The 24327-nt window shown below is 44.2% G+C and overlaps 1 protein-coding gene across 1 annotated transcript in view; it reads left to right on the forward strand.

Annotated features, from left to right (window-relative positions):
* b9d1 (B9 protein domain 1) overlaps positions 1 to 23742 on the forward strand; it is a 28150-nt gene extending 4408 nt beyond the window's left edge. Inside the window, 5 exon segments of the mRNA NM_001016309.2 lie at positions 1391 to 1502; positions 4020 to 4116; positions 7564 to 7626; positions 18081 to 18148; positions 22958 to 23742. Coding sequence (NP_001016309.1) covers positions 1391 to 1502; positions 4020 to 4116; positions 7564 to 7626; positions 18081 to 18148; positions 22958 to 23085 — 468 coding nt within the window. The 3' untranslated portion in view covers positions 23086 to 23742.
* The last annotated feature ends 585 nt before the right edge of the window (positions 23743 to 24327 follow it).

Raw genomic sequence — 24327 nt, forward strand, 5'->3', positions numbered from 1 at the left:
GTTAGTAGGTAGGGGGCCTGTTCTGCAGGGTTAGTAGGTAGGGGGCCTGTTCTACAGGGTTAGTAGGTAGGGGGCCTGTTCTGCAGGGTTAGTAGGTAGGGATCCTGTTCTGCAGGGTTAGTAGGTAGGGATCCTGTTCTGCAGGGTTAGTAGGTAGGGATCCTGTTCTGCAGGGTTAGTAGGTAGGGATCCTGTTCTGTATGGTTAGTAGGTAGGGATCCTGTTCTGCAGGGTTAGTAGGTAGGGATCCTGTTCTGCAGGGTTAGTAGGTAGGGATCCTGTTCTGCAGGGTTAGTAGGTAGGAATCCTGTTCTGTAGGGTTAGTAGGTAGGGATCCTGTTCTGCAGGGTTAGTAGGTAGGGATCCTGTTCTGCAGGGTTAGTAGGTAGGGATCCTGTTCTGCAGGGTTAGTAGGTAGGGATCCTGTTCTGCAGGGTTAGTAGGTAGGGATCCTGTTCTGCAGGGTTAGTAGGTAGGGATCCTGTTCTGCAGGGTTAGTAGGTAGGGATCCTGTTCTGCAGGGTTAGTAGGTAGGGATCCTGTTCTGCAGGGTTAGTAGGTAGGGATCCTGTTCTGCAGGGTTAGTAGGTAGGGATCCTGTTCTGCAGGGTTAGTAGGTAGGGATCCTGTTCTGCAGGGTTAGTAGGTAGGGATCCTGTTCTGCAGGGTTAGTAGGTAGGGATCCTGTTCTGCAGGGTTAGTAGGTAGGGATCCTGTTCTGCAGGGTTAGTAGACACTTATTCCGCTAAACAACAGTATCTGTAGTTTGTTGGACCCAGAGAGGCAGTTGGGCAAAGTGGCAGTGATCCTGTTGCTTGGAATGCCAAGCGCTGACTGATAGCTGGACAGATGTGGCGATGACATAGTTGGTTGTTTAATGCACACACTGATTTGAATCAGTTAGAAAATGTGTCCCCTTAGGAGAAAAAATAGTTCAACTGTGTACTTAGCCTTTATTTTGTTAGCAAGTAAACTTGTTCTCAATTCCACCACTAGGTGTCGCACTACTACTACCAGTTGTCATTGGCTGCTGTATGGATTAAAGGCTAGATATTACATAACTTTATGTACTTTTGTTGGTTCATCTGCACTTATTCCTTATTTAAAAACTGTATAGACAATTTTAGCTTTTGGATTGGCATTCATGATTGTTTTTTTCAGTATTCCATCTTCTACACCTTATATAGACGCTGGGGGTCTGCTTGGTCAGATGACTGCTGAAAGATCATGCCAGTTTGGCCCAAGTTATAGAGAGAAAAAGATTTGCTCCTTTATGGGCATCATAACTGACATTATTTGCAGCTTCTGCCTTGCACAGTTGTTATCCAAAGTAACAAGTGTTTGTGATTTGTCCCTGACCAGTATTAACATTTACACTTATACATTTCAGGGGGTAGAAGAAGGGATTTCTCAGATCACTTCGAAGAGTCAAGGTGGCAAACAGGCACTGGTTTGGAATTTCCCCATTGAAATCACATTTAAAAGTACCAACCCATTTGGCTGTAAGTATGACATAGGTATCTCCTTAATTAGGCTTAATTGGGTGTATTTAGCCTATGGCAGGTTCAACAAGTCAGGAACTAGGGGGTTTGGGTAGGGGACCTGGGGGCAGTAGGGGAAGAGTGAAATAGGTTTTATACAGTAAAGAGGCTCAGTGCTGAGGGGCGGAGCAATTTGCATTGATCAAGCGGGCGGGACATCCACAATAAGGGGTATCATTAGCCCATATATTGGAATATGTGAAGAATGTACAGTGTATTATTCATAACCTTCCTAGGGTTGCCTGGATAAAAAATACAGGCCTTACTATATTATAATCTAATTTCCTATTATTAGCATGAAGCATCATTTTTACTGGCCAGGCTGGTAAACTCCAGCCAAGTGGCAACCCTATCCCCAGCCTTTAAAATGGGATGGGGGTTGAGTTTTATGTTGCCGTGTCCATAATAAAATTTGGGCCCCAAGCAGTGTCCAGTACTAAGCAGACAAGGCTGCTTCTATAGATTAACATTATTATCAGTATCACTTTAAAGGGAAAACATGATTGGAAAAAGTTGTTTTTTTAATGTCTTTTTTTATTAGGTGTTAAAGTCCATTTTTATTTAGTTGCTACTGGCCCTTTAAGAGATACTACTGGCTGCAGAGGGACCCACTCTACTTATTTACCTTATTTATTTGCTGTAAGTGAGGGCCGAATGGTCCCCATACACAGCCCACTGTGTTGATTGGAGGAATACGGACTTGGGCTCTCGTTACATGGTTGGCCAATATGCTCTCTGGGGCAGCAGCTAAATATACAGCTTTTCCTTATTACTCTCTTCATGGGGGATTGTCGGAAAGAACATGCATCCCGGGGTGCAGCACTTAAAGTGTTATTTCTAGGGAAGCAATTTAATTAAAAGTGAAATAGCACGCAGCGTATTTCCAGCGAGCCTGTGTGTAGCGCATCATGAGAGGTCAGCTCTTCCGCCCACGGCTTCTTTTCATGTGCTTTCTCTCCGGCGGCTTTATCTGCATCCGGCGTATGACTCTCCCCTGAACCCGTTCCCATATAAATCCGCTTTCTGTGTATTCCTCACGCCTGCGCAGTGTATCTCGGGTACCGCCGCCGCTTTTCCACTCCCGCTGCTCCATTGTCTCCATTAGAACCAAGGCCGGCAACTTTCAGTGCTATACGTGATAAAGAAAAGAGCTCAGTGCTGTGTTAGGAACCCAATCTGGGTCCAGATACACGATTCTTGCCTGATTGCAGTACAAGTATTAGGCAATGCCCAACTGGGCCTCCTAGGGCTAACCAGAACCTGGCATCCAGGGCCCGCTCCTGCTACCATTAGATGGAGACATTGGCACTGGTATAGAGATCTATCCATCCCAGTTCCGACACCTGTGTTTGTTTTTTATTGGTTTTTTTTTTTAATTATTTCACTTTTTGTTCAGCAGCTCTTCAGTTTGGAATTTTAGCAGCTATCTGTTTGCTAGGGTTAAAAATTGCCTTATGAATAGGAGAGGGCCTCATTAGAAAGAAAAACAGTAAAATTGTTGCCTCACACAACAATAGTTTTTTGGCTGTGACCCCCATTTGAAAGCTGGAAAGAGGTGGAAGAAAAGGGGCAAATAATTCAGAAACTATAAAAAAAAAATAGAATTCTTAATGAATCAGAGAAAGTAAGTGTAGGACTGGCCAGACTGGGGATGACTGTGCCGTAGTTGGCCAGCTTGTATATATTGTATATATGGACAAACAATCCCTGTTTTAATTAAAGGGGAGGGCATTGCTTGGAAGTATTGTGCTCACAGACTCGTTGCACCCTGCCTGTTGGTTTAAAATTCAGTGGTGAGCACAACTTTCCCTTTTTTGCTTATGGGAATTTCCCCGATGTGGCCCAACAGGAAGTTCTAAGGAACTGTAGTCGGCCAGTCCGACCCTGGTGATAAGCAGACTTGCATGCCACCCCAATATTTGGGATCACAAGGCAGAAAGCTTGGCTATATAGTGAGGGAACCCAAATGTTTTGGGAAAAAAACCCTTCTCAAGCCATGGTTCTTATAGTGTGCCCATAACAAGATAACATTTTGGAAAATTGTACATCTAATTGCCATTAGAGCTTGCGTTGGCCATTAAAACTTTCTAAAAAACACTTCAGTAAAAACAAAGTAAATGTATGTATTTGTTAGATTTGGTCTTACCTGGGGGTAGGCAGGGGGGCAAGGGTGGGAGGAGAGCAGTCATGTGATCCAAGATGGCAGGGGACAGAGTTGGGGGCTGTATATACAAGCACAGCAGTGTATACGTGGGTTTTACTTGTCTACAGTTCATCCCTCCTACTTTTTATTGCCTATCAAGGGATATAGTGCTGGGCAGTTGAAAGAGACCATTTTTTGTTCATGTAAAATCATCTCTCAGTTATGAATATGTATATTCAGGATTCAGAATTTCAGCTTTTAACTTAGCCCTTAATTTAGCCCTTAAGTCATACCTGCTTGTACCTTACTCACACATGAACATCCGTCGCTTACAGGGCCGCAGATCGTTATCAGCGTCTATGGGCCTGACGCCTTCGGGAATGATGTAGTGAGGGGCTACGGAGCAGTTCATCTGCCATTCACACCGGGGAGGTGAGTAGCTTATGATAGTGGCACATTCCTAAATGCCTGTACAGGTATGGGATCTGTTATCCGGAATGCTCAGGACCTGGGGTTTTCCAGATAAGGGGTCTTTTCGTAATTTGGATCTCCAAACCTTAAATCTACTAAAAAGTCATTTAAACATTAAATAAACCCAGTAGGATTGTTTTGCCCCCAATAAGGGGTAATTATATCTTAGTTGGGATCAAGTACAGGTACTGTTTTATTATTACAGAGAAAAGGGAATCATTTAACCATTACATAAACCCAATAGGGCTGTTCTGCCCCAATAAGGGGTAATTATATCTTAGTTGGGATCAAGTACAGGTACTGTTTTATTATTACAGAGAAAAGGGAATCATTTAACCATTAAATAAACCCAATAGGGCTGTTCTGCCCCCAATAAGGGGTAATTATATCTTAGTTGGGATCAAGTACAGGTACTGTTTTATTATTACAGAGAAAAGGGAATCATTTAACCATTAAATAAACCCAATAGGGCTGTTCTGCCCCCAATAAAGGGTAATTATATCTTAGATGGGATCAAGTACAGGTACTGTTTTATTATTACAGAGAAAAGGGAATCATTTAACCATGAAATAAACCCAATAGGGCTGTTCTGCCCCCAATAAGGGGTAATTATATCTTAGTTGGGATCAAGTACAGGTACTGTTTTATTATTACAGAGAAAAGGGAATCATTTAACCATTAAATAAACCCAATAGGGCTGTTCTGCCCCCAATAAGCAGTAATTATATCTTAGTTGGGATCAAGTACAAGGTTCTGCTTATATGCGTTTTTAAAAACTGGCATTATTTGCTTATAATAGAGTCTATGGGAGATGGCCTTTCCATATTTTAGAACTTTCTGGATAATGGATCCCATACCTGTACTAAGGAACCCTATAAATAATATGGCATAGTCTCCAGGGACTGTGGCACAGAAAATAGTGGTGTATTTGCTATTATATAAATGGCAGGGAGTAGAGAGATGAGTTATACAGGGGGTTAACTTTGGACCGACTGGGGTTGTTTATACAACAGAGCAGATAATCACATAAATTCCACAGCAGGACCTCGCTGGCTGGTTTGTTAGCCTGACCTGCTTGGCCATGGTGCAGCGACTTTTCGCCAGTCTTTGTTCTGCTATGAAATAAGGTTCATTTCTCCCTGCCATTATCTGGCTGTTTAATAACTACTGTGTTTTTTTCTTAAATCACCATAGAAACTACCATTAAGGCATTGACTAGAGGTCTTTGTTTTAGTCCTGCATCCGTGCTGTATGTTAAATAACAGTACATTAACCCTTTGTTTGTAGTGCAATAAATTGTCGCATCCCAGCGCTTGAGTTCTGACTCGTGGGAAATCAGATCTTGGCTTTTGTTTGCTTTTGTTGATCTTTTGTTTTCTAACTTGTAGGTGACTGTTCTAATCTAATTGCTGATTGGTTGCTATGGGCAACATCACCGGTGATGTTGGCTTACACACTATAATAAGTATGCCCCCAAATGTTTACTCAAGGCAGGCCATTTTGAAGGAGACATATAGGAGAAACAAAAAAAATCTGTAATCTTGTAGGCAGTTTTGCATAATATATGGAGCTGGTTTTACGTTGCATATCATAAAAATGGCCCTTTTATTGGAGCTCCCTATAGATCCTCTCAGGTCTCTGTCATGTTTCAAATGAGGGGTGGGCGTGTCCTAACGGTTCCTGACAGAAGCACAATAAGAGGTGGATAGCCAGTCACAGCCCTGCAGTCACACAAGCAAAGACAGGCTTCAGTCCATCTAGCTGCTGATTGGCTCCTATCCCATAATGCAGTGTGCAGAACACCCCCCCCCCCCCTTCCTGCACAGCCTGGGAAAGGAGGCAGCAGGAAGTGGCACATATGGGTGGGACTAGTGGGGTTTTTGGATAAATTTTCAATAAATCAGCAGAAAACACTACTTTTTAGAGCACATTCCTTTTATATTTAGATGAGTACAATTCATTGGCACAATATTGCTTTTCACACAAGATGTCCCCTTTAAGCTGCAGCTCATTTGTCCATATATTGGTTCTCTTATGCCATTGGGTGAGGACTGCATTGGCATGTCATGGCCACTGATATGATTCAGTTGGTTGCCCTTTGGCCAGTTGCTAAAATTCTCCCAGTTATTTGGTGGCTTGTTGCCAAACCAGCAGATCTGACATTTTTTTATTTAAATGCATGGGCAGTGCCAGTTTGTTTGCCCCCCCCCCCCCCCCCCCCCATTAAGAAAAATTGCTTACCTTTTGCCCCAGGCTAGTGAGCCTCTTTTATTTAAATTAAAAGAAACAGCCCCAGGTACATTGCTGTGCGGTTCCACCATTTTTCTTTGCCTCCCTGGTGTTTCTTGCGTAGGCTGGGCACACACACCGTATATATCAGCTCTTACACAGCGTAAGCCTGTGAGTATAAGGTGCCCCCACCCAAGCACAAAGAATACCTGAAAGTTAAAGAAATTGGACTGATCCCCTGCTAAGTACCCCGGCTAATTCAGTTTTATGGGAGCTGCTCCGGTCGGGAGCAAAATAATTCTAATTGCACCTTATATTCTAATTTACCTGTTGCTACTGACACTTATTAGATACCCCTCTGAGTCTCATTATTCTGTAAAAACCCAAGAACTTGTTTTCTATTCATATTTGATGCTCTCCATCCACAGCTTAAAGCATTAATGAGAGCCGAGGGCTGTCACCATATAAATCCTTGCAGAACCAGAACTATATTAGTAAGGAGAAAGTGTGGTACTCTGTGGGGGGTGTAGCTCCGGACTGGGGTGGGGGCATTACTTGTTAAATGTCTTTTTGTGCTTACTATGAGAGGGCCTTGTCTTATGGTTACAATTCTGTGTGGATGCAGTCCAACGTTCTGATGCTACAACGTGTGCCATGGCAGCAGAACTTGCTGTAGACGCACTTTATCCCTGTGAAACTTTGCCAGCGCAAAACGCGCCATGTGTCTATAAGGCAGCATCACACAATATGAGATAAGTGTGAGTTTCTGGGGGCGGGGGGCACCTTGTCTTTGAAATCCCCTCAGGAAACAATGACGTCCATCCCTAATCAGCAGCAAGTAGCAGCAAGAAATCTCCCTGAGTGACGCAGCCTGAGCAGTAAAGGGAAAGCATCATTGCTTTATCTGACGTCCATTTACTTTTCAATGGGATAAAGCAGCTTTTAGTTTAAACTGAGGTTGTTAAAAAATAAAAAATACTGTCTTGTTTTTTTAATGTCCCATTGCCAATCAGTGTCGGTTAGGCAGCCAGAGCAGTGGCAGCCGGAGCAGTGGCAGCAGGCATTCCCCCAGCAGCAGGGCGTTCACTGTCACTGCTCAGGCTGCTTTCTCCAAATTTTCCACGCTTGTTGTGCCCTGGGCACTTTCCTCATTTTGCTTTGTATTTTATTTTCCTTCAGGCATGCAAGAACCATCCCAATGTTTGTCCCAGAGTCATCGTCCAGGCTGCAGAGGTTTACCAGGTACAGTCTCTGTATGAGAACATACATTCCATATTCACCATTATACTCCCAACCATGCAGTGGGTGGAGGGGGCTCTAATGTATCTAAGAGAAACACTTGAACTGAAGGAGCCGCTCGTATGGGTGCTGGAGGGTTTTACAGATTACCCAGTAAGGCCAGTTGTATTGTATAAAGCTGTACGGAGCCCATACAGAGCAGCTATTATATATGAAAGGAGTGGCTTTGTATTGGCGCCACATTCATGGAATGATTGGGCTATTACAGAAGTGATTTTTATAAAAGACAGATGCTTTTAAGGTGCTGATGGATAAATGTAATCCATCTTGGCCAGTAATCACTTTGCTTCACTCATCGGGAAAACGCTGGCATTAGAAGGGTTGTGCTGAAGAACTCAGTATGGCAGCATCGTAGGATGCCAGCTCTCCAGCAAGGCATTATGGGAAATTTATTCACTACTAAGGCTACTTTTTAGTCTGCTTCCAAAGTGGTAGGCCATATAACCTTACAGAAATCATGTAGTCGTACATGGAAATGACACTTTACCAGATGGAGCCAAGTTCCAAACTGTCTCTGGAAGCAGCATTAGCACATGAACCATTCATTAACAGAACCGTGCACAATGCCAGTGTAAAGATTGGTGCCATTGGGCTCTAGAGCATAAAAACAGGGTCTCTGAATTGATGAATGTTCTGGGGTTTGGTGGAATAGTGGCCCACACCCAAACATAACCCTGACCTTAGGGAGCCCACACCCACCCAGGTCCTTGGACCCTTGCTACTAACTCCTAAACCCACTGAGGGGCAATGGCCTGCACTGACATCATCAACAGGGAGGGTTTGCCAGAAGATGAGAGCGAAGGTAATGCACTGGGGCCTTAGGTAGCAAGTCTGATACCAAAAACTGGACCTGCCATCCTGCAACCCCCAAACCAACCCAACCCTACTTGAGGTCCCTTGAAGACCTGGCCTAAAGTATAAATCTCAGTGGCAATGTATTATACAGATCATTGCGTCACAAAATAAACGTTTTGGGGGCCAGCAAACCTCACCCATGGGTTTACAGTCTAAGATAGCATCGTAGGACCAATGTGCAAGAGGCCACTCTTGAAAACATCTAGTCATTTGCTTTTGTTGAGGTCTGAAGTTATGGCAAACTCACCCCTTGTCTGTCTTCTGCAGAATTGAGTTATGTTGGTGCCACCACTGAGTCACTTTGAGACCCCTCAAAATCTCCTCCATGTACTTTAAAATAGGAGTGCCATTGTACGACCCCCGTGCAATCACTAGGTCTGCTTCTATGCCCCATAAAATGCATTTCATTTGTCCTCTATCAAGGCTCATTTTCGGCTTTCCTCAAATGATATCCGTGCCTTGGAAGCCAAAGATAATACTCGGAATCCTCTTAAAATACCCAGCATAGAATTAAATTGAGAAAATCTGTAAATGTGAAAGCCCACACACCCCCTGCTGGGAGGAAAGCAATATATAAGGGCCTCAATATATCTTCTATGGCTTTTCTGTGTATTATTACTAATCACTCATTTCTAATAAGCTACCGTCCCACTACTGTCATGGAGAGATCCTTAAAAAGCAAACATAAGAGCCTCATTATTTCCTATTGTGTATTATTGCTAATCACTCATTCCTAATAAGCCACCTTCCCACTACTGTAATAAGGAGATCCTTTATATCTGGCATCTGAATGGCTAGATTACTGAACAATACAGCAGGTTTGACAATACAGTAGAATAAAGGAGAATTTGTTTCTGTATGCACCCCATCAGCCTCCTGGGAACCTGTCAGGCTAAACGAGCAACATAGTTTGTCTGAAAATTAATTTAGTTTGAGAACCATTGAAAAATTAAGTTCAAAAGCCCAAAGGCTATATTTACTCTGGCAATTTGTTCTTGCCTATTCAACTGTAGTTGGCCCCTTGTGGTTTATCTACATAATGAAGAATCAGCAACCATTTTGTCTTGGTGCAACAGGGTTAACTTAACCCCTAGCCACCCTCTCCAGATTCCATCTGACTTAAAACTGACTATGCCGAATATGCGTCACTTCTTCCTAGGCACTTTTGTCTAAGTGAGGGGTTAGGCCCGATTTGAGTATGACTTTAATAAATAGGAGTGGTATCAATTCAATCTGCAACAGACCCCCTTATGTTTCTAAAGGTTGCCATACATGGGCAGATTTAAGCTGCCGACCTATTTGGCAGCTGATTTGCCGTGTATGGGGCCCCCTGATGGGCCTACTCAACTTATAGCTGGCCTAATAGATGCCTAAAGCTGGCCATATACATTGAGAGATGCTCCTTTGGTGAGGTCACCAAATTGGGCTGATCCGTTTATATGCTTGGGGACCATATTTAAGAGCCAGTCTGATCAAGACGAAATTGCCTGATTGGATTTTCAAAACTCCTCCATAGACATCTTCCTGATTTTCACACAGGTATTGGTACATTTTCCCATATAATCGACCAGCGCACCAGAGGCCCCCCCTTCAGATTGGAGGAACGGGGCTTCCATTTGAAGCAGCGTAGGTGGTTTTTCACAGTGAGGTTGGGGAATGCCCTTCCTAGTGATGCTGTAATGGCAGATTCTGTTTATGCCTATATAAAGGGCCTGGATGAGTTCTTGAACAAGCATAGTATCCAAGGCTATTGTGATACTAATATCTACAGTTAGTATTGATGTTGGTATTTATAGTGGGGAAAATAAGTAATGAACATGTCAAGGAAATTTACACCAGATGTCAGTAACAAGCCAAGTAATCCACACATACATAGAAATCAAACAAATAAATCCATAAATTGAGTTATGTGTAGTAAAGTGGATTGACACAGGGAATAAGTATTGAACTCGCTTACTGAAATGTATTTAATACTTAGTATAAAAGCTTTTGTTGGTAACAACAGCTTTATGGCTCCTCCTGTAGGGAGAATCTAGTCGCATACATTGCTCAGGTGGGATTTTGGCCCATTCTTCCACTTAAACTGTCTTCAAAGCTTGAAGGTTCCGGGAGCCTCTTCTATGAACTCTGATCTTCAGCTCTTTCCATAGATTTTACATTGGATTCAAGTCGGGTGAATGACTGGGCCATTCTAGCAGCTTTATTTTCTTTCTCAGAAACCTACTGAGAGCTTCCTTGGCTGTGTGTTTGGGATCATTGTCTTGCTCAAATGTCCACCCTCCTATTATCTTCCTGGTAGACGGCAGCAAATTCTTATCACGGATGTCCCGGTACATTTTCTCTATTCATCCTTCCTTCAATATGCCAGTACCATATGCTGAAAAACAGCCCCACACATGGTGATCCCACCTCTAGACTTCACTGTTGGTAGGTGTTTTTGGGCTGCAGTGCAATTTCTCCTCCAAACATGGTGTGTGCAATGACATTTGAAGAGTTCAGTTTTGGTCTCATCTGACCACACTATATTCTGCCAGAATTTCATTGGCTTGTCCAAATGTTGCGCAGAAAAAGTGCATAGAGGTCATGTTGGCTGAGTGTATTACTTATTGTTTTCTTTGAAACATCTGTACCTGCTAATTCAAAGTCTTTCTGAAGCTCTCCGCTAGTGATGCTTGGCTCTTGGACAAGGGAGAATGGAGAATCCAGGCTAATTCGATCGTTTGGCCTCAGGGCCAAACGATCGAATTAGCCTGGATTCTCCCATTATCGCCGTAGTTGGGGGATATCGGGAGAAGATCTGCTCGCTTGGCGACATCGCCAAGCGAGCAGATGTGAAGGTGTACGGGCACCTTTAGACCCTCGGCCCCTAGCCCAGAGTATATCATCTGTAAAGCTCCTCAGAAAATGAAGCCATGTGATACACATTTCAATGAATCGTGAAGATGAAAACCCCCTCCACCACCAGATGTCACTTCCAATTCTGGTGAATGGGAGACACAGTGCACCATGGCACGTGTCATTAGACCTTCCCTTTCCAGATAGAGAAGCCACAGTCCGCAGCATTGGGCGATTTAATCCATTCTTGAGAAGACTGCAGTGGTCCAAAATCTCCATGTGCCCATGGTCATCTTATGCACAGGCCAACAGATCAGCAAAGTGATCCAACCAGTCGGCTTGCTGGACAATCCTGCAGATCAGCCCAATCCCAGTAGACGACCAAACTGCACTAATAGCCATCTCATTGTCTTGCCAATAATTCCTTTAGTTCTGCTACATGCCTAACAAATCATGGCGGCCACACACCACGTGGAAAGGCTTAAGCTTGGCCATACACGCACCGATAATATTGTATGAAACCTTGTTTCGTACGATATTCGGTGCGTGTATGGCAAGTCGGCAAGTGGACCGATATCGCCGATCGGCCAGTTTTAAAGATTTTGATCGGGCGCCATAGAAGGTGCCTGAGCAAAATCTAACGTCAGGGCTTAATCGGCAGAAGGAGGTAGAAATCCTATTGTTTCCACCACCTTATCTGCCCTGAAGGTCGCACGAAAGATCCCAAATCGCCACGTGTGTGGCCACCTTTAGGTCTGCTCGCTCCAGATGCGTCACTAATGCAGGTGCCAAACTACTTGCTGCTTGGAGTGGAGGGCAAAAGGCTGTGCAGACACTATGTATTACAGATAGAGATGGAGCTAGAGTGTTGGAAAAGTCTGTAACAAATCACAGAAAATAGTTGTTGATCGTTTAAATCTCCCTTGAGTGTTGCAATTACAGACAGAATATGCCCCCCCTCCCCATCTGGTTTTCATTTTCATTCATGCACAGTGTCATTATTCATGTACCTCAGACAAAGATGGGTCAATCCATTTTGGATCCCATAGAGCCAAGGAGAGCTGTTGTATAGGTAAGGTCACCTTTTCATAGCACAGAGTTCCTTTGTTGTAGGCAAATGCTAATTTGCGTTTTTCTTTAGTCGGAATGCTTGATGTCACAAGGTTGCTCCTTAGCAAAGGCTCTCTGTGGCTCTGTGTGTGTGGAGAGCAGAGAAGAAAGAGCCTCTTATGACAACTCAACAGGAACATATTTCATATTTACTATATTTTGCATGGCCTGGTGATCAAGGGAGTTGGAAAGAAAGCAAAGGTAATCAATTATCTTCTAATGCATTCTAGAATAAGTCGGGGGCAGCTAACGGATAAACACAAATGCATAAGAATAAGTCGGGGGCAGCTAACGGATAAACACAAATACATAAGTATAAGTAGGGGGCAGCTAACGGATAAACACAAATGCATAAGAATAAGTCGGGGGCAGCTAACGGATAAACACAAATACATAAGTATAAGTCGGGGGCAGCTAACGGATAAACACAAATACATAAGTATAAGTAGGGGGCAGCTAACGGATAAACACAAATGCATAAGAATAAGTCGGGGGCAGCTAACGGATAAACACAAATACATAAGAATAAGTAGGGGGCAGCTAACGGATAAACACAAATACATAAGAATAAGTAGGGGGCAGCTAACGGATAAACACAAATGCATAAGAATAAGTAGGGGGCAGCTAACGGATAAACACAAATACATAAGAATAAGTCGGGGGCAGCTAACGGATAAACACAAATGCATAATTACTTTATGTATTATCTTCTAAATAAGCACAGAAAAAAAGCTTGAAACTAATAGCAAAACAGCTTTATATGTAAAGGTATCCAAGGAGGGACGTCAACATTGGATAGAAAATACTCCAAATTGTAACTTTAGCTCTTTAGTAAATAGTCCCTTGGACCGATTCAGCAGCTTATTGGTCCTTGTAGGGGCAGAAACGATGCCCATACCCGACCGATATCTGGCCTAAAATTGGCCAGATATCGATCAGGCAGGTTAAAAGATCCAGTCGGATTGGGGACCGCATTGGCTCATTGATGCAGTCCCCGAACCGACTGCCCCATTGCCCAGGGCCAAACGATCAAATTAGCCTACATTTCCCGTAGGTGGGGATATGGATCTTAACATGTATGGGTACCTTTATTCTGTATTTCTCAGCATAGTAGTGACAGGGAGAGAAAGGGTAACTTGCAGTCATGGTATTAACAGTGTCAAATTGGTTTCAGTGTTGTTTTACTATTCTGAATACTCGTTAGCCTTCTGGGTGTAATAAGTCCTGTTATTAATTCCACTCTCATTTACATTGCTCTAAAAGTCTCAGGAACATTATTAATAACCCCATTCTCTAGCTTTCTTTCTCGGCGCATTTATATCTAGTGGAATAGAGCAGATCTCTTTATTCATTTCTGCCAGCTGTGGCTCCCAAGCAATAGCACGGCCAAGCCGCGTGGGGCAAATGAGTGTTATTGTAGCGGCAGCCGTACTCGCTGTTGGGCTTTAATTCAGAGATTAAACGCTTGGGGCAGAGTGTGACTAAAGGCTAATAGAACAAATTAAAAGAGATGAAAGTACAGTCCTTATTTTGTTTATATCTGGGATTTGGAATATTAGATTAGTTAACATTATTATTTTTGCAGACTTTCCGTGCCACACACCCTGTGATTGAACTTAATGTTCACATTACACCAGTATTGGAGGCACTGGGGCACCATGTTACCCCCATTACTGGCACCAATTACCTTAATGATTCTAATAATCACATCTAATACTGCCAGTTACAGTACTCCTTGCAGCAACATTGTAACAATGTTACAAATAGATATGTTGATGTAACAGTCACCCTGCTATAGTTCCAGGGGTACCCAGGGCACAAATAAGCACTCACCCCAAATCCCCCCAATAACTGGCCTTCAGGCTGGGCCCCCTTAGCCCATAACAAGGTTACAGATATATAGAAACATTGGGGTAACAGTCACCCTGCTATAGTTCCAGGGGTACCCAGGGCACAAATAAGCACTCACCCCAAATCTCCCCCTAACTGGCCTTCAGGCTGGGCCCCCTTAGCTCATAACAAGGTTACAGATATATAGAAACATTGGGGTAACAGTCGCCCCGCTATAGTTCCAGGGGTACCCAGGGTACAAATAAGCACTCACCCCAAATCTCCCCCTATCTGGCCTTCAGGCTGGGCCCCCTTAGCTCATAACAAGGTTACAGATATATAGAAACACTGGGGTAACAGTCACCCTGCTATAGTTCCAGGGGTACCCAGGGAACAAATAAGCACTCACCCCAAATCCCCCCCTAACTGGCCTTCAGGCTGGACCCCCTTAGCCCATAACAAGGTTACAGATATATAGAAACATTGGGGTAACAGTCACCCTGCTATAGTTCCAGGGGTACCCAGGGCACAAATAAGCACTCACCCCAAATCCCCCCTTAACTGGCCTTCAGGCTGGGCCCCCTTAGCCCATAACAAGGTTACAGATATATAGAAACATTGGGGTAACAGTCACCCTGCTATAGTTCCAGGGGTACCCAGGGCCCTGCTATAACCTATAATATTTTCCTGTTGATGCTATGGCATTTACAAACTGCATAGAGTTATTTATGTTGGTGTGTGTTTCCCTTTAACCAACTGATACAGAAAGTGAGGCAAATAATAGGAATTTCAGGTATTGCTGAGCATTATGTATCTAAGCCTGACCTAAAGCGACTGCAGTTGGCCTCCTTTTGCCTTGTTTGTTGAGCCCCCATTTCCCTGTTGACTTGCTGTTCTGCAGCTGATGAGTTAGTTTACCCTTCGCCATGTGAATAACAGATTGTGTGATTCATCCGCGCCCGTGCAATCAGCAGAATCAGTACCGGCGGCTCCGCTCAGGCTTCATTATGCACATTCCTGCTTCGCTCGTGGCCCTTTTATCTCCTTTGCCGCTTCTTTTAATTTCTTCCAGTCTCATTTCAGATTAAGGAAATATCTCTTTGATATAAAACTGAAACGAGAGCAGGTTTTCATAGTGAGAAATCTTCCCACTTTATTGGATAATTTAGACTAAAGTGGGGAAAAATGGACTTTCATTTATTTGAAAAAATCTAGTTGGGGATAATGACGGCAGCACCGCAGGTATAACAGCGTAGGAACGGCTATAGGGGCGAAGCTTGGATTCTCTGTTTGCCATTAAAGGGGCCACACTTCACATTCCAGAGCATTTTTGTTCAGTTCCGCTGGTTCCAAATAATACCACAGAGATAACAGTGCTGAGCCACAGCCTAACTTTTGACTGGGGGTGCGGATAGCTGGAGCTTCATTGGTGGCATATGGTGTCTTTAATATTGTGTATATAGTATGTGAGAGGCAGGTTATTTGTTATATAAATAATAATGAATGTATTTAGTGTTGCTATAGAGAGTGAAGCAGTTTCTCAGCAGTCCTATTTAGGGATCAAATACTGGAACTCAGGGAGACCGGCATCCACTTTAGTAGTCAAACCCTCCCCGCGGCTTTAGGGAACGCTGATTAAAAAGAAATATAAATGAATCCCGGTAAATTATTTATACTCTGCTTAGTGCTCTAATGTATTTATACACAACAAAGGGTTCCTGGGGCAGCAGAAACAGTTCAGATTAGTGATAGGCCGGCTGGAAACGTCACCATCATTCATATTCAGAATGCGTGGGACAGGCAGGACATTGTATAGAGAGCTCAACTAAATGCCTGATATAACGTATGTATGTAGGTATGTATATAACACGGCTTGTATGTGCATTAACAGGGCAGAAATACATGTAAATATAACTATTAAGGAGGGAGGAGTTTCTCTGTATCATCCCATTGGTGGTCCCATAGCTGACAATCATATCAGCCAGATCTGGCCCAACACGTATGTGTGCGAATCAGGCCCAGAGGTTGCCAGATGGGTAGATCTGGGACCAGGCTCCTTGTATACAGTTTTCCCATACACAAGACTCTTCCATACTTTCTTACCTTTCTTTTCTTCTTTCCACCCAAAGTCTCTCTGCCTCCCCTACAAGTGTTTTACTACATCTTCCCTCCCTTCCTCCCCTATGCCCAGAGCAGTGTACCCCCTTTTTAACATTAGCTCAGTGCATAGGGTTTGTGTTAAACATACTTTCTTCCTACTGTTTCCATTGAGAAACATCTTTATTTAATTTAAAGCACTTCCTCGTATGATCCTCGTCCCAACAGCCTGAATAAGGGGCACTTATACATGCAATTATACAAATAAAGAGCTGCTCATTTGGGAAGGTTTTTAACTGTATGGCCGCCTTAAGATACTCTGTTTGGCTGAAGTATTATGGGTATCCCCTCTATTGGAATTGGCTATGAAAGCCACAACTTCACACAGTTGACCGTTCCATTCTTCCTTCTTTGTGGCAAGAACTTGGGCTGGGCTCATTCCTATTTCACTTGAATAATCCCACCATGCACAAAATGAGGCTTTATACAGTTCGGGTTTGCTGACTGGCCTGCGCAGAGCCCTCACCTCAACCCAACGGATCTCCTTTGGGATGAATTGGAATGCTGATACCAGACTCATCTTCCAGTGTATGAATGGAAGCAAATCCCAAAAACACTACTCCACCATCTAGTGGAGGCCTTCTCAGAAGAAAAACTGTAGCAACACATGGAGGAACCCAACATGGAGGGTTTGGGAATGAAATTTTGGACAAGCCGGTGCCCACATATATTGTGAATTGAGCTAGTTTTTTCCCCATACTAAACTGCCTACTGAGTATGAGACCCTGCCTGCTTCTGAATAAGGCATATTTTCCCATGTATTAGTTATTATACACTAGGCAAGCCCGAGGAGAAGGCACCACGTCACGGGAAGGGCATACAAATGTTCAGAGATGCTGCCTGTTCCCCCAAGCTCAGCAATGTTAATTATTTTATGGCTTCGTCTGTAAACCCTTCACCCCCTTGAAGTGATTCTGTATGGGGGGATGGCAAGAACAAAGTCATTATGGGGGAAACATCACAAAGCCCTTTGAAGTTCTTTAGCAATGACATTAAAGGAACCTTCAGCCTCTCCCGTAATGCCTGTAAAGTAGAAATCAGAAAGAAAGAATCCTACCAACCATTTATATATCTAGAAAACAATATCGTGGCTGTTCTGAAAGGGGTGGTACTCACCTTAAGGCTAATGTCCCACAGGGAGATTTAGTCGCTGTGATTTCTAAAAAGTTGCAGTGACAAGTAGCTCGTCTTTTCCTAAAAAGCAATTACTAGAGATTTCCACACCGGAGCGATTTGATTTCTCACAAATCCAGGTGTCATATTCCCAGCCCACAATTAGAAATTACATTCAGTGCAATGGGGAAATCGCAGCAACTTCCCGCTCAGTGGGTTTTACTTTTAGCGATTCCAATAGTTTTGAATGGCAGTGCTTTCTTTGTAAATTCACCTAAAAGTGATAGCGATTCGAAGCAGTATAGTCTGTTTAGGTTCTGGCGGTTTATATTCTTCTCTATGTAGAGGCAAAACGAGCGACTTGTAATCTCTCCGTGGGACATTAAGTTAATTTTTACTGTTGTATAGAATGTCTTATTCCTAGCAACTTTGCAATTGGTCTTCATTATTTTTTATAGGTTATGAGTTATATGCCTTCCTCTTATGTTTCCCTGCAGCTGGTTTATGGGACGGCGCCCCGAATTCACAGATCCCAAGGTTGTGGCGCAAGGAGAAGGAAGAGAAGGTAATGTTGATCCACTTGGAGGAGACTAATTGGTATTGTATGAATAATATAGGAAATGGCAGCAAAGGCCAATTATCCCTTCCCCCTACCTGTAATGCTATCACTCATAAAAAGTGACAGTTATCAGTAAATGATCAGCATTGTCTATTTTTGTAGCCGTGACAAGTAGCTGCTACTAGTAGCTCTGTGTGTCTTCACCCTTAGTGGCTGACAAGGGGGAGTAATCTGTGGGTGCCATGGGATGCCTATAGGAATAAGTAAACGTCTTTCTGCCTACTTGTGTCCCCTCGCCATTCAGTGACCCCAAGACTAGGGCAAAAAGAGTTAGACAGGGCACATCTGAGGTGGGATTTTGTGGATAATGAAGTACGAACATGGGTGTAGCAGGGATGTGGTCATGGCCAGTATGGATTGAGACATGGCCTAGAATGACCTGATTTTGGGGATACGGGTCAGATCCAGACATTAGTAGCGAATCTATATTTTTTGTATTTGTACAAAAACTCCATTGCAGTTTAAGAGTGAAGACACATGGAGCTACTAGTAGCAGCTACTTTTTCATGGCTACTAAACTCCATAAAATTCTCTGCCATAGACAATACTGAGAATTGCCTCTGCTAAAACACCCGTAGAGACAGTTATCAGTAAATGATCAGCATTGTCTATTTTAGTAGCTGTGACAAGTAGCTGCTACTGGTAGTTCTGTGTGTTTTCACCCTAATAGTGCATTAGCACCTTGTCCGCCATAACACATGGGCAGGTCACCTTGGCCAATATGAAGTGTCTGCTGGCTGTCTAACAGAGAGCGTGCCAATTTGTTCCTCTATTAGAGTGCAGCTTGAGAGCCCTGTTATTATTGTCAGGAATAAAGAGATGAATTAGACATTTGTTTAATTGCAAATGAAAAGCCATTTCCTTTATGTTGTAGCCTCGGCCGGTGAGTAATTAGGAACGTTTGCTCCTGTGCCGATAGCAAAACAAGGAGTTAATCCTCTCCATTTACCTTCTGTGCCGTCTTAGAGAGGCAAATGCATGGAAGGTTATTCATTCACAGGCGACGCAGTGCAGCCAGCGTTCCTAATACACGTCAGCCTGTCAGTATAGTCATTCAGCGCATCAGTTTCATTCTGCCTATTTATTCATTAATAATTGTGCCTGATTGTTTTCTCAAGATTACTTTCCTCTGTTTATAAACTCCAACCCCCAGGATTAGAGGGAAATGTACTGAATAGAGATTGAAGCAAAGGGTTTTGGTCTCATACACCAGGAATGTCAAGTAGGATGTGTATGAGAAAACCCTAAACCACACCACAGCTTTGCTTTGTGACTGGGAAGGCAGCACAGGCAATTCTTATAGAGGCTGCTGGTGAGATGATGCCTGCAGAATTGGCATAATATCTTCTGGGATAGTAGGTATAGTAGGGAGAGATGGTGCCTATAGTAGCAGTGGGATAATAGCCTCTGGGAAGGGACTGTGGCTGTGGGATAGCAGGTATAGTAGGGAGAGATGGTGCCTATAGTAGCAGTGGGAGGATAATAGCCTCTGGGAAGGGACTGTGGCTGTGGGATAGCAGGTATAGTAGGGAGAGATGGTGCCTATAGTAGCAGTGGGGGGATAATAGCCTCTGGGAAGGGACTGTGGCTGTGGGATAGCAGGTATAGTAGGGAGAGATGGTGCCTATAGTAGCAGTGGGGGGATAATAGCCTTTGGGAAGGGACTGTGGGATAGCAGGTATAGTAGGGAGAGATGGTGCCTTTAGTAGCAGTGGGGGATAATAGCCTCTGGGAAGGGACTGGGGCTGTGGGATAGCAGGTATAGTAGGGAGAGATGGTGCCTATAGTAGCAGTGGGATAATAGCCTCTGGGAAGGGACTGGGGCTGTGGGATAGCAGGTATAGTAGGGAGAGATGGTGCCTATAGTAGTAGTGGGATAATAGCCTCTGAGAAGGGACTGGGGCTGTGGGATAGCAGGTATAGTAGGGAGAGATGGTGCCTATAGTAGCAGTGGGATAATAGACTCTGGGAAGGGACTGTGGCTGTAGGATAGTAGGTATAGTAAGGAGAGATGGTGCCTATAGTAGCAGTGGGATAATAGCCTCTGGGAAGGGACTGGGGCTGTGGGATAGCAGGTATAGTAGGGAGAGATGGTGCCTATAGTAGCAGTGGGGTGATAATAGCCTCTGGGAAGGGACTGTGGCTGTAGGATAGCAGGTATAGTAAGGAGAGATGGTGCCTATAGTAGCAGTGGGGGGATAATAGCCTCTGGGAAGGGACTGGGGCTGTGGGATAGCAGGTATAGTAGGGAGAGATGGTGCCTATAGTAGCAGTGGGGGGATAATAGCCTCTGGGAAGGGACTGGGGCTGTGGGATAGCAGGTATAGTAGGGAGAGATGGTGCCTTTAGTTGCAGTGGGGGGGATAATAGCCTCTGGGAAGGGACTGGGGCCCTAAACCACACCACAGCTTTGCTTTGTGACTGGGAAGGCAGCACAGGCAATTCTTATAGAGGCTGCTGGTGAGATGATGCCTGCAGAATTGGCATAATATCTTCTGGGATAGTAGGTATAGTAGGGAGAGATTGTGCCTATAGTAGCAGTGGGATAATAGCCTCTGGGAAGGGACTGGGGCTGTGGGATAGCAGGTATAGTAGGGAGAGATGGTGCCTATAGTAGCAGTGGGGGGATAATAGCCTCTGGGAATGGACTGGGGCTGTGGGATAGCAGGTATAGTAGGGAGAGATGGTGCCTATAGTAGCAGTGGGGGGATAATAGCCTCTGGGAAGGGACTGTGGGATAGCAGGTATAGTAGGGAGAGATGGTGCCTATAGTAGCAGTGGGGGGATAATAGCCTCTGGGAAGGGACTGGGGCTGTGGGATAGCAGGTATAGTAGGGAGAGATGGTGCCTATAGTAGCAGTGGGGGGATAATAGCCTCTGGGAAGGGACTGGGGCTGTGGGATAGCAGGTATAGTAGGGAGAGATGGTGCCTATAGTAGCAGTGGGGGGATAATAGCCTCTGGGAAGGGACTGGGGCTGTGGGATAGCAGGTATAGTAGGGAGAGATGGTGCCTATAGTAGCAGTGGGGGGGATAATAGCCTCTGGGAAGGGACTGGGGCTGTGGGATAGCAGGTATAGTAGGGAGAGATGGTGCCTATAGTAGCAGTGGGGGGATAATAGCCTCTGGGAAGGGACTGGGGCTGTGGGATAGCAGGTATAGTAGGGAGAGATGGTGCCTATAGTAGCAGTGCGGGGATAATAGCCTCTGGGAAGGGACTGGGGCTGTGGGATAGCAGGTATAGTAGGGAGAGATGGTGCCTATAGTAGCAGTGGGGGGATAATAGCCTCTGGGAAGGGACTGTGGGATAGCAGGTATAGTAGGGAGAGATGGTGCCTATAGTAGCAGTGGGGGGATAATAGCCTCTGGGAAGGGACTGGGGCTGTGGGATAGCAGGTATAATAGGGAAAGATGGTGCCTATAGTAGCAGTGGGATAATAGCCTCTGGGAAGGGACTGTGGCTGTGGGATAGCAGGTATAGTAGGGAGAGATGGTGCCTATAGTAGTAATGCCATACTGATATTAGAATCTGTATCTGTGCGTTTGGTACCCAGCAGTGAGACAAGGCATCATACTCCAATTATAATCCAATTCAGTAACAAAGAGAAGCCATTAGCCCCCGTGTATCGCTCAGTTAGTGCCTTTTCAGATAGGAGAGGGAGCTCTAATCAGAGAAGCAGACGCTTAGCACAAGGGAACATGCATCTCTGTCATAACAAATGTTATCTACACTCATTCAGGGAGCCCTCACTGCCACAGAGCGACTCCAAGTTCTTAATCTCTAAGGGAGTCAAAAAGAACTAATCTCAACAATGAGGCTAGATATGTGCCCCTATGTATAGGGCTTAAAGGGCAACCACAGGCCTTAATCAGGGACGATCTGTGCTCCCTGAAGATGCCCCAGTAGCCCCCCATCTTCTTTTCTGCTGATTCCCAGCACAAGCTCTGGGCTGCTGTCACTTACCTGAGCTTAGGGGCCAACTCACTATATACAGTATAATATTTATTATTTAAAGCTGATTACTAATTAATTCAGAGTCACGTGACATGGCAGCACTAAAAACCAGTGCCTTCTGCATCAGAATTCAACAGTAATCAGCCCTGTAGCATCAGCTTCTATTACAGATGCAGCCTCACTTTCATCTTGATAATTTCTCACAATCTCAAAATTTAGCTTCTCAACAGAAGCCCCAGAGCATACTGAGCATGTGCAGTGCCACTGGCACACAAAAGATGCCAAACAGGTAAAGATGGATTTTTCCTGGCTTAGCAATAGCCAGTACAGTGTGATAGCCAGAAAACTATTGCAGCATAGGGATTCCCCTGTACTAAGCACAATTCTGCAGGAACAGCCCCTTAAGTTTGCTTATAGCCTGTACAGAGAGATCCCATAATACTATGACAGCATAGGGATTCCCCTGTACTAAGCACAATTCAGCAGGAACAGCCCCCTAAGTTTGCTCATAGCCTGTACAGAGAGATACCATCAAACTATGGCAGCATAGGGGTTCCCCTGTACTAAGCACAATTCAGCAGGAACAGCCCCCTAAGTTTGCTCATAGCCTGTACAGAGAGATACCATCAAACTATGGCAGCATAGGTGTTCCCCTGTACTAAGCACAATTCAGCAGGAACAGCCCCCTAAGTTTGCTCATAGCCTGTACAGAGAGATACCATAAAACTATGGCAGCATAGGGATTCCCCTGTACTAAGCACAATTCAGCAGGAACAGTGATATTTCTGATTTCCGTTCCAGTTACCAGAGTCAGATCCCAGGGGTGCGTGACTGTCTCCTTCAATGTGGTCACCAAGGACCTGAAGAAACTGGGCTACAACACCGGCTCTGGTGACTTCCCCAACGCTACGACCATGTCCCAGCCTTAAAGAGCCGGCGGGTTGCCGTACTGCTCGTTACTGACCCCTGCTGGCAGTGGTTCTCTCTGCAGCTGCTGCAGGTTTCTATTGAAACTGAAAACACTATTCTAAGCTATTTATAATGTTTTATCATATTTTTAACTCTATGTTTTTTTACCTTTTACACTGTTTTTAAACAATATATCAGAGATGTATAATGGGCTGGTTCTGTTGGGGGCAACTTGGGTTCCTGTGATGGAAACCTGCTTTGCTTTGACAATAGTTTCCTGCTTGGATTGGGGGTCCCTACGTACCCCACTAATGTCCCGGTTATTCTATTGTAATAGGGAAGCTGGGACATGCACTCACATAGGGGAGTTGCAGTATTGTTTACCCCACCTGGCTGTGACTGTGCTTTAGTGGGGGAACGGGGGCAGTTGGTAAATATCCAGCCACTTGATCAGTTTTAACGCTTTTATATTCCGTAAATATATCATTTGTAGAGGAAATTGTTAATGATGAAAAAAAGCCTTCTTGGATTTCTTATGACCTTTGTTTATATACCACGTGTGCCATCTTTTCCATTTAAAGGGGAACTTAGCCCAGTTGCAACATGTTCTATAGTGAAAAGAAATGTGATGCTAAGAGGCTTTCCCTTGTACATTTAATTAAACTTTTTTTCAGTGATTTCAAAGTGTTTAATGTCATTGCTATTGAAAAGCAGCATCTCCCCGACCCTTTTCCTCACATTCCCTGGATCACATCCCCTCGCTTTAAAATAAAAATATTTATAAAACGCTGCTGTGTCCCTTTCTGCACTGCTGGTTCTGTCTCTTGAACCAATGTAGCCTGCTTTGTCCCCGACTATTAATCAGCTGGCTTCTGCTACATTGTTTCAAAAGTCAGGACAACAGAGAGCAGAAAGAAGCAGACAAACGCTAAACATTTACAGTGAATATATATATATATGTATATGTACTAGTGTATATTGGGAAGCTGCCTTGGCCAGAATCACTCAGAGGGTTCCTCTGGCACTTTTGCTTTTATTTTTTTTTTTCCTTTTAATATCAGGAATATGTTACAGAAGCTCCCCCTACTGTCCTAGCCTCTGTCTGATGCAGGAGGGGTCTCCTGATACTTCTCTGCTCATTTCTATGGCACGTCAAGCCCCGGACTGGCAATCTATGGATTCTGGCAAATGCCAGAGGGGCTGCTGTAAGATACCATAGACAGTCACTATTTATTGGGCTGTTTGGGCCTCTGCGTACTGGA

Source organism: Xenopus tropicalis, chromosome 9 (genome assembly GCF_000004195.4).
Source record: "Xenopus tropicalis strain Nigerian chromosome 9, UCB_Xtro_10.0, whole genome shotgun sequence".
In the NCBI taxonomy this organism is placed as follows: domain Eukaryota; kingdom Metazoa; phylum Chordata; class Amphibia; order Anura; family Pipidae; genus Xenopus; species Xenopus tropicalis.